The sequence below is a fragment of the Dendrobium catenatum genome, unplaced genomic scaffold (assembly GCF_001605985.2).
Source record: "Dendrobium catenatum unplaced genomic scaffold, ASM160598v2 fragScaff_scaffold_1099, whole genome shotgun sequence".
Lineage (NCBI taxonomy): Eukaryota > Viridiplantae > Streptophyta > Magnoliopsida > Asparagales > Orchidaceae > Dendrobium > Dendrobium catenatum.
The window spans coordinates 903,079-913,998 of NW_021319561.1; the positions used below are offsets into that span (position 1 = coordinate 903,079).

At 31.0% G+C, this 10,920-nt stretch overlaps 1 protein-coding gene and 1 long non-coding RNA gene across 4 annotated transcripts; both read right to left on the bottom strand.

Moving 5' to 3' along the window:
- Positions 1 to 5,564: 5,564 nt before the first annotated feature.
- LOC110102380 lies at positions 5,565 to 6,945 on the bottom strand. 3 transcript variants are annotated; one of them, XR_003702011.1, is made up of 4 exons: positions 6,614 to 6,945; positions 6,483 to 6,532; positions 6,279 to 6,392; positions 5,565 to 6,188 (listed from the first exon to the last, which is right to left on the bottom strand). It is a non-coding gene; the product is annotated as an uncharacterized LOC110102380 (long non-coding RNA). The 3 variants fall into 3 exon arrangements; XR_002303796.2 differs by lacking the exon at positions 6,483 to 6,532 and having other exon boundaries at positions 5,565 to 5,760; positions 5,938 to 6,188; positions 6,614 to 6,944; XR_003702010.1 differs by lacking the exon at positions 6,483 to 6,532 and having other exon boundaries at positions 6,614 to 6,942.
- Positions 6,946 to 9,473: 2,528 nt separating this feature from the next.
- LOC110102384 lies at positions 9,474 to 10,468 on the bottom strand. Its single transcript, XM_020830710.2, has one exon. The coding sequence runs from the start codon at positions 10,435 to 10,437 to the stop codon at positions 9,652 to 9,654; it is 786 nt and encodes a 261-aa protein (XP_020686369.1). The 5' UTR covers positions 10,438 to 10,468; the 3' UTR covers positions 9,474 to 9,651.
- Between the last annotated feature and the right edge of the window lie 452 nt (positions 10,469 to 10,920).

Below are 10,920 nucleotides of genomic sequence, written 5' to 3' on the forward strand. Positions count from 1 at the left end.
ATACAAACCTACTTTAGAAGCATAAACACTATTAAAAATCTTAGCATCAAACAATCTTTAAAAGTATAATTATACCATCAATTAAGGTGTAGTGTGATAAATATGATGAGTTCACATATGAGGAATTTATCATGTTACATGTGAGTACTATATTTAGACTCACTTAATGATTAAAAATATATGTAATGTAGGTTGGTGGGATGATCTTGATGAAGAATTTTCACTCTTTACTTTTTTTTTTTTTTTTTTTTTTTTTTTTTTTTTTTTTTTTTTAAAAAAAAAGGAGTAGCATTAGGAGACAAAACCTTAGCTTCCGACACAACCCCAGTCTCCACCGCCCCTTTTTCTTCCCTAGAACAGTCAAGGTTGACAACAGGCACCTCCGACAGAGGCACACCGCATTGAACAGGAACCAGTTTATTCACCTTAAGGTTAGGATGTAAAATAGAACAAGAATCCTTTGAATGACCTAATGAGTTGCAATGCATGCAGAAACTAGGAATATCCTCAAACAGAACATTTTGAACATACCCCGAATCAACGGAACCAACCCAAACCTTATCAACATGTTTTTTGGAGACATCCATTTCAACTAAAATACGAGCCTCAGAGGGCCTAGAGCCAGAAGCCGTGGCCAAATCGGATTTCAGAGGCCGACCAAAGAGCGAACCTAAGCCAAAGAGAATCCTAGGTGAAAATAAATGAGGTCTCAGAAGGGGAAAAGAGACCCAGATTGGCACAATAGGGGAATCAACTTCAACATCCAAAATGGGAGACCATTTAACCACTTTCATGAAACAATTTTTAACAAAGTAAGATCTATGTGAAAAAATTCTACAATAATCAAAATCGTTCACAATTTTCACTCTTTACTTGTTAATGAACTTAGGTGAATAGAGGAGAGCTTTGTAGTGGTATAAAAAGAAAACTAGAATAAGGTTTTGATGGGCCTTGAAGATTAGTTTATGATTTTATTTGTGGAGGTAGGCCTTAATTTTCACTATAAGAAAAATGTCAATTATCGACAAAATTTTTTGTTGGAATTTTTACTCAGACATTCCGACCAATTTTCAATTGAATTTAAATTTTCTAAAAAAAAAATTTATAATAAATATTTATAAATTAAATTAATAGTTCTAATATTTTTATTAAGTTAAATTAATTAGTTTAAATTGACTAATTAACTAATTTAATAAGTAAATTTAGAAATAATTTCCAACCACCTTTCATTTTTCTAGCTACAATTTTCGCAAGAAATCCGATTAAAATGTTTTCGGTGTATTATTTCTAGCAAAAATTTGCTGGAAATATTTCTGACATTTTTTTTTTTCACCAATGTTTGTTTTTCAGCAAGTGGTTTACTGGCAAAAAATCTTCAGTTAGAAATTTGCTGGAAATACCATAGGTAGAAAGATTTTAGTCATTTTTCAGCGAAAAAGAACCGCCACAAAATGCCATTTTTGCTGTAATGTTTGTTGATTAAGAGGAATGACCAATGGTGGAAGTGTATTAGGGTTGATGATGTTGGGTAGAAAGGATGGTAGTTAATAGTGTAAGAAATTCCTTAATGAGAGGTTAAATAAGCTATATGTAAAAAGGATTATATTTTAGGGCTTTAGTGTAGACAATGGAGAGTGGAAAGAGTGGATTGATGTGAATTATTTTGCAGTGTTTCTTGAGTTAAGAATGGTTGCAAGAGCAGCTAAGGTTGAGGGGGAGAGTTTAGAATGGAAATATGTAGTTTTACAAAAGAGAAGAACCTTGGATTTTTCATAGCAATAAGGCTTGGATTAGCCACCAAACGTCTCTAAGGTGGATTTGCTAAGAAGAAAAACTTGAACATTCATTAAATAATCCTTTAAAAAGGGTATAAGAGCTGGTTATAAAGGAAAATAATGCAAAGATATATCAAATTTTTTAGATAATTTCTTCCTTGCCTTCTTAGGAAGGAGAGTGATCTTGACTTGCAATCAATCTTCTAATCTAATTTGGAGGGGATAACCAAGGAAATTTAGAGCGATTTTTTCAAGTTATTTTCCCACTCTTTTGCCAAGGTAAAATCTCTGCAGGATGGCTTAAGCTTTAGAAAAAAGATTGAGTGGTGCTTATATTTGTGCATGTGTTGACCTTAACCATATAGTTTGATAAAAGATTAGGCCACTATTAACCAACTCAAACTTCATTAATCTATCATCAACACCTTATTAATTTGCATGAAAATATTTAGCAAATTCGGAAAAAATATTAAGTTTTGCATATAATTTTTTATTTATTTTTCTCTAGCTTACAACATTAACATAATCAGAACAATTCTTCGCACACTTATCTTTTCTATTATTTATTTTTTTTTTTCTAATGCATGTGCTATAAAAAGGAAATATAATGCACAAGATGGTTGGCCAGTGCCATGCTAATATCATATATCTCCTTTGAGTTTAGCTAATTTCGTATTTAACTCCTGAGATTTGTTCAAAATATCAAACATCTTTCTAAACTTAACTTCTGTCTCAAATATCCGTTAAATTAGAGGTGAAGTTAGTCATTTGATAGCTAAAAATAAATAAATACAAAGACCTAATTCTCCAACACTATCTCTTTACAGTTTAATTTTTTTTAATTTATTTGTTATTATTTTTTTATTATTTTTATAAGACAAGTTCAAGATTTTCACAAATTATTATTACTATGAAAACTCTTAGTTTAGAAGATTGTTAATATTATGGTCTTTCTGAGATGGCTATAATATTTTACAAAATCAATTTAATGCTGTTATGAAGAAAATAATTTTTGTAAAAGTTGTTATGAAAATTGTAAATATTTTTAATTAAAACAAACACTTTTTGTAAAATTGCCACGTACACGTTAGCAACTATGCATAGGTAGATTTAGAGAAAGATTGCAATATTTAAATTTAAATTAATTAGCTTAAAATATGCTTATTATAATTTTTAATATATTTTTTATTAATAAGATATAACTTTTTTATATATTTACTGCTCATTATAAAATATTTTTAAATTATTTTTTTTAAATTATATATGAAAATGTACTTTAAAAAATAGTTAAATTAAATAAGCATGATAACATTAAAAAAATAAAAAATAAAAAATGATAACATATAGTTCAAATAAATTTGTGTTGAAATTTATTTAGATGAGCATGACAAGAAATATTTTCATTATTATAAAATTTATCTTTTTATAACAATTATAATAAAAAAAAATTAAAACCCTAATGTCAATTTCAAGCTCAAATGAAAAAATTTGATGGTACCATTAAATTAGAATTTTGTGCTCTCACAGATAAATAATTCTGGCTCCGCCATTGAACTATGATTGTAAAAAAATAATTCTTATCATATTTTCTTTAAAAAAATAATGATAAAGAAGCAAAAACTTAGCATTCAAATAAAACTATTGATGTTGCCTAAAGATTAACTTATCCTTTAGAAATATATTATAAAATAACACCATCTAATTAAAATGATAAATTTTTAGATTATGTTTATTTTAATGAGTGAGCCATTTTTTTTGTTCCTGTGAAGGTGTGAAAGCCCATAACCAATCACTAAAATGTCTCCAAAATTTTCATTTTCTTGTTATGTCTCTTTCATGAAATATTTCTTCTCGCGGATGTTGTCAAGAATTCAACGGTCTTTAAGGAATAATGAAAAAAAAAAACTCTGGTTAAGATTATTATAAATTTTAAATATACAAATTTATTTGTAAATAAACCAAATGTAAAATTTATTGATCAGTTACATATTTTATTCATCTTAACACAAAAATAATTTAATTATATTTAATAAAAATAGTATGGCCCTACTTTTCTGAAAAAAATTACTTTAAATCTTGTATATTTCAATAAATACATTTCAAAAAATTATTTTAAATAAAATATCTCAATACTATTAAAACTAAAACGAGCAGGCAGCAATTACAAAAAAAAAATGTCTTAAAAAGAAATTATATCAAAACTTTTTGATTATATATATATATATATATATATAAAGATTTAATTCAAATTAAAATTAATATAATATTACAAAATAATCAATAAAGATATATTCTAATCAATAAAGATTTAATTCAAAATATTATATATTTATTACATTTATTTTAATATACATATAAAAATTCTACGGATATACTAATCAAAATTTTAATCATAATATTTTGATAGCAATTTTTATCTTATATCTTACTAAAAAAATTTAATTCAAAAAATATTTTTATTTATATTTACATAAATAAAGGTATTTTAAAATGAATATTAATCCAAGAAGAGTGAAATTATTCTATGTGTATCCTGACGGTCAGGAGGCCCATGTCATATATTTGTTATGTTCCTGGTGATTTGATCCAATGTCCGCTCCGGTATATGAACAAGTCAAAATTCTCCATTTTCTTAAAGTAAAATAACATAGCTAAAATTTTCTATTTTCTCCTCTTGAAAATGAGAGGAGCCATCCGAAAGCTTTCCTTTGCGTAGCTTTCAGAGTAGGAAAATAGCGCAACTTTTTTGGTCGTCGAAATCAAATCACTTCAAGGGTCTTCCATCATTTCTCCTTATTTATTTTCTCACTCTCATGTACTTTGAGACTTGGTTCCATAAGTTTCCCTTTATTATTTTACATTCATATGCAATTTTTCCTTAAGAATTATATAAAATTTTCCATAAACACAATATCATAAAAATTCATTATGAAATGACACATTGTTATTTTTAAGAAGATTGAAGTTATATACTATCAGATTTACAAAATTTAAATGATAAAGTCAATAATCTCATAATATTTATAGTGAATTAATAAAAATCCCATCAAAGCATCAAGGTTTTCTTTGGCATGACTTCTTTACTATTTAATTCACTTTTCATACTACAATCACATTTTAATCTAAAAAATTATTTTTTACAATAATTTTTAAAAAATTATTGTCTCATAACAACAATCCAACCGGATCTTAACTCGATAAGTATAAACTCTACTACAATTTTCAATCCACATGATCACGCCAGAATGAAAAAAATTGTGTTAGACACATATTATGAATTATATCAAGATGAATTTAAAATTTATTAAATTTATTTTAAATTTAAAAATATTTACGGAGAATTTATATTTTAATAATCTACAAAATAATACAGAGGCTTGTAAGGAATCTAAGAAAGTTATTTGCGATGCAAAAAAATTTGCTTTTAATGATTTATATAATAGATTAGATACTAAGGAGGGAGAAAGATATATGTATAAGTTAGCCAACACTACTAAAAACTCAGGCTTTCGCAGCACTTTTTAGGGCCTATTGCAGCGGTTTAAACACCTGCTAATTTATTTGCAGCGGTTTAAAAACCGCTGCAAAACCGTCATATCTGCGTTCGCTGGAAAGGCTATAGCAGCGGTTTTATAAGTGCTGCTGTATGAAGGCTTTAGCAGCGCTTTTAACAGGTGTTAAAACCGCTGCTAAATTGTAGAATAAATTAAAAAAATATATATATAATGAAAAAAAAAATCAAATTTTGTGATCAAATTATAAATTATAACACAAGATTTCACTCAAATATATATGAAGCATAACTCATCATGCAATTTTTTATTGAAAGAGGAACTTAATGCTTAGCTTTACACAAATCAAAAGTGGAAGTTGTATTTGAGGAATTATAGAAAAGAACAGTGTAATACATCAACACTACTGTATAAGCTTCTAAGCAATGAAAGCATCTGATGGTTTCTCCTCTCCAGTTATTCGCAGCTTTTCTCTGTGAATACATTCTATGTTTTATCTGTTTCTTGTTATTTTATAATATTTATACAAATCATATATATGTTGTGAATGATTGTTCAAACGTGTTATGCCTAGATTATATAAGAAAATCTATATAATGTTAGGTCTAAGCTAGAAAACAGAGAGAATCATTACTGGAAATTGAGAATACCTGAGAGAGAATGATTGGACCACCCTAAGATTCGAAGAGCCCTTCATCTTTTAGCTTTCATCATTGAGACTATCTTCTCAGTGAATTTTTGCATAATAAAATAGAATCAAAAGTTTATAATTAACAGGAAGATGATAAATTAATCCCAAAAATAAAGACAGATCGATATGAAGCAAATCGTAAACTTGAAAGGCCCATTGTCAGTTCTGAAATTGATGCCAGGAACATATTTTAACCAAACTGGAAAACCACTGCAAAGATAACAACCAGGAGTTCAGAAAAGAATCAAGCAAAGAAAACATTCATCTATATTAATCAGAAAAAGAGAAAAAAAACTTTACCCAAAATTCCATTCAGCACAAACATAGGGACCAATGGCGGAGATGAACATAAAGGTCAGCCTACTTCACCTACTTTATAAACCGAACAAGGGCATACTTTTCTCCAAAGTAGTACTACAATCAATTTACAGAAACCAAAACTCATAAAAAAATATATCAAAACCAAGCAAGAAACAAGCAGGTATAAGTCATGTGCAAGTGAACCATCGGTGTTGCTAATGGAGCCATTGAGAAGTATCGCCTCCTAAAAAATGCTGAGTTTTGAGGAAAATAATGAACTCGTTTCTTTTCCAAATAAGGAAGAGCAGTGGTTTCTGAAAGTTAAAAGTCCTTACATCCCTTGTAAACTTTCCTCCCTCTATCCGCCAGCAACGGGACGTCAGGATCGGGATGGGATCGGAACGGCAGGATTCGTCGCGGAGGATCTTCGGGACGGCAGGATTCATCGGGACAGCAGGATCAGGACGGGATGGGTGGCTTCGCCGTCGGGGCTGGCTGATTCGGCATGGATGTTCGTCGAATGGAGGTCTGGGTGATTCAGCGCGGAGGATCGTCGGATAGAGATTTGACGTGAAGAATAAAGTCGGCTAGGGCACGAAAGTAGGAGATGGAATGGAGCTTTGTGAGGCCTGTTTAGCCTGCGGTTTGAAAACCACTGTTATAAAATATTTTGATAACTTAAATTTTATTATAGTGAATTTAGCAGCGGTTAAAACTGCTGTCTATATCTATCTTTAGCAGCGGTTTTAAAACCGCTGTTATAAAATGCTGCAAAAATATGAACTTTTTGGTAGTGCAAATGAAGAGATAAGAGTAGTAAGGATTTAGTTCAAATGAAGTGTATTAAGGATGAAGATAAAAAACTGTTTTTCTTATAAAATGATATTCAACAAAGATGGATAAGGTTTTTTGCTAAACTTTTTATTGAAAAATGTGATAATATGATTGACTTTAGTGACCTTATCACCCTAAATGAAAATAAAGATTTTTATTTTTATCGGCGTATAAGTAAAATCGAAGTTAGAGAGGCTTTAAAGAAAATGAAGTGCGGAAAAGCTGTTGGACCTGATAATATTCCAATTGAGATAAGGAAATGCTTAGGAGATGAAGGAATTTCTTGGCTTACTAAATTTTTTAATACTATTTTGAAGACTAAAAAGATGTAAGATCAATGGAGAATGAGTGTGTTAATTCCTATTTTTAAGAATAAAGGTGATGCACAGAAGTGTGCGAATTATAGAGGAATTAAGTTAATATGTCATACTTTAAAACTATGGTAGCGAGTTATGGAGCATAGGTTAAGGCGTGATACTAATGTTTCTCAAAATCAATTTGGATTCATGCCGGGTAGGTCTACTAAGGAAGCCATACATTTATTGAGAGGTTTGATGGAGAAATATAGAGAGAATAAGGAGGATCTACATATGATATTTATTGATTTAGAGAAAGCATATGACAAAGTTCCAAGAGAAGTGCTATGGAAAGTTCTTGAAAAGAAAGGAGTTAATAATGCTTATATTCAAATCATTAAAGATATGTATGCATGAGCTATTACTTGTGTTCAAACACAAGGTGGTTTGACCAAGTATTTTTCTATTTCGGGGATTGACCAAGTATTTCCCTATTTCGGTTGGGTTACATCAAGGATCAGCCTTAAGCCCATATCTTTTTGCTTTAGTCATGGATATTCTCACTAGACATTTGCAAGAGAATGTACCTTAGTGTATGCTTTTTGCTGATGATATTCTTCTTGTTAATAAGACTAGAAAGGGAGTCGAAGGTAAACTTGAATTATGGAGGTCAACCTTAGAGTCTAAAGGTTTTCGCTTGAGTAGATCTAAAACGGAATATATGGAGTGTAATTTTAGTAGTAATAGACCTAGTGAGGGGATTGTGACTTTGGGCGATCAAGTCATTAATAAGAGTACATGTTTTAGATATCTTGGATCTATTGTTCAGAGTGATGGTGAAATTGATGGGGATATTATCAGCATAATTTAAGTTGGATGGTTGAAGTGGAGGAATGCATCGGGCTTATTGTGCGATAGAAAAGTCCCCCTCAAACTTAAGGGAAAATTCTATAAGATGGTGGTGAGACCTGCAATGCTTTATGGTGTCGAATGTTGGCCATTAAAAGAGAAGCATAATACTAAGTTAAGTGTTGCAGAGATGAGGATGCTTAGGTGGATGAGTGGCTTGGCCCTTAGAGATAGGATACGAAATGAGCATATACGTGAAAAGGTTGGAGTATCTCCAGTGGAAGATAAGATTAGAGAGAGTCGCCTTAGATGGTTTGGTCACATTAAACGAAGACCTTCCAATGACCCGGTTAGGAAAATTGATGTATTAGATTTGGCTTATGTTAAAAAAGGTAGTTGTAGACCTAAAAAGACTTGGTTAGAAAATATTAGAAATGATATTCGGACACGATGGCGAAAAATGATTCATGTAGCCGACCCCACGTAGTGGGACAAAGGCTTGATGTTGTTGTTGTTGAATCTACAAAATAATACAATAATTTTTAAACTTTAATATAATAGAGCATAGGCCCAACTATCTTCTATTTTAAGTATGAGGAAATTTATCATATAAATAAATTAATATTAAAAAAAGTAAAAACATATAATTCTGAACAAAATTTTATATTTTATTATAATTTAAAATGAGTAATTCTTATAAACTTAACAACCAAAATAGAATTTGTGGTAAATTTATCAAAATAATCTTTTTAATTTTGCAAAATTATAATTTTGAGGGTCAACAAAACGTAATTCCGTCTCTATAAATGAATATTGTGGCTCAATTTTTTTCAGTTACCTAAAGTTCTAATTTTGTGGTTCGTTAAAATTTTTTGGGAATGAGGTATCAACGAGCTGCCACCCCCTTAAGAGGCTCATCATTTATACAATCTAACTGGTGGTACATTTAAGTTGGTTAAATAAGGAACAAAAAATTTAGACTAAATGAATCTAATTAAATTTAATCAAATTATCTTAAAATCATAAGATTTATTTTGATGACTTTAATCTATAAAAATTTAATTAGAAATTATATTACATTTATATTAAAAATATTAAATATAAGTTTAATAAATATTATTAAATTTATTTTCATATAAATCTAAAGACATCACAATCTGTCATTTTTTTTAGTAACATATATTCAACGAAATAATTATATTTGAAGTGAGAGAAAGAAAGAAGATTTACCCTCTAAAATAAACGCTATTTTAAAAAAATTACATTAGCCTCTTATTTAATTTTTTTACAGCCTATTTAGCACTGCCTCATAAGTAGTGTATTACTATGTTCATTACTTTTATACTTTATATAACGTAATTATTTCAAACTCCGCCTCCTTTTCTACCTTGCTCTTAGCTCCGCCGCAACGCGCACTCCCTATCCAAGGGCTCTAACGAAACCACGTGTCCACCGCTAGAGACATCCACGTCATCCAACCACGAACGCGATCTCCTCCCGGACTTGAATCTCTTCATCCCTTGCAGTTCCGGCACCGCCGAATCCACCGTCTTCCTCTCCTCCTCGCCGGAGAAGTTCGTAGTGCAACTAACGTCGTTTTCGAACTCGCCGGAAACTGCCGGATATACACCGGCGAATCCAAAAAGCATCGCCAAGTTCGCCCAGCACCCCACCCCTTTTACCAGCTCCGCCTCACCAACACCAACTGAACTACGACGGCCGAGCTCCTTTTCTCCCTCCGATAGAACACTACCGAAGCAGGAAACCTTCGGAGATCCGGGATCCAGAACTGCTGGCTTCCTCTCTATCGAATAGTTCAAAGGGAAGATCCGAGGGGTCGGTAGCGGGCGAGATACGTTGCCGTGGAAAGTGGAGTTAGGGAGGCCGAGGATCGGACCATTCGGCGGCTTGATGGATCCGCCGGCGTTTAGCCTCTGTAAGCAAGATTTGGGCTTGGAGGTACTCCGGCATGATTTAGGGTTAGCGTTTCCGATAGTGGATGGTCCTCGATCGAGGACTTTGTTTAGTTTGATCCAACGGAGAACGTCGCCCATTGGTACCTGGACGGATTCCGGAGGGAGGTCGGGATCTTCAAGTATCGGATCATCGGAGGAGACGAAGAGTTTTGATTCGCAGGCTCCTCTGCCGCAGAAGAGGTTTTCTAGGTCGACCGGTGCCATTGAGAAAGGCAGTGTGGAGGGTGGTGAAGAGAAGGTGTGAGAGCCAACGACTTTATAGAATGGAATAAAAAAAATTTTCCTCGCTTTGTTTTGAAAAATTAATGTGTTTTAAGTGAATTTACAAACATACCGTTAAATAGCGTTATATTTACATATGCTATATCTAATTTTTTGTATTTATTTATCTAAATTTTTTACTTCATCGTGGATGACATGTCAACTTTGAATAGCTTTATATTAGAGATATTTTTAGTATTATTTAAAAATTTAAATATTATATAAATAAATATAAAATTTTTATAATATTCATATAAATCCTCCGTATTTTTATCTATAAAAATAAATATAAAATAGTAAAAGTATGTAAAATTTTTTAAACACGTTATGATTAAAATTTAAATAAAATAACATGAACTTACAAAGAAAATGAATTAAAATATATTAATCAAGTTTTTGTCATAATACGCCTCATAGTTATTGTTG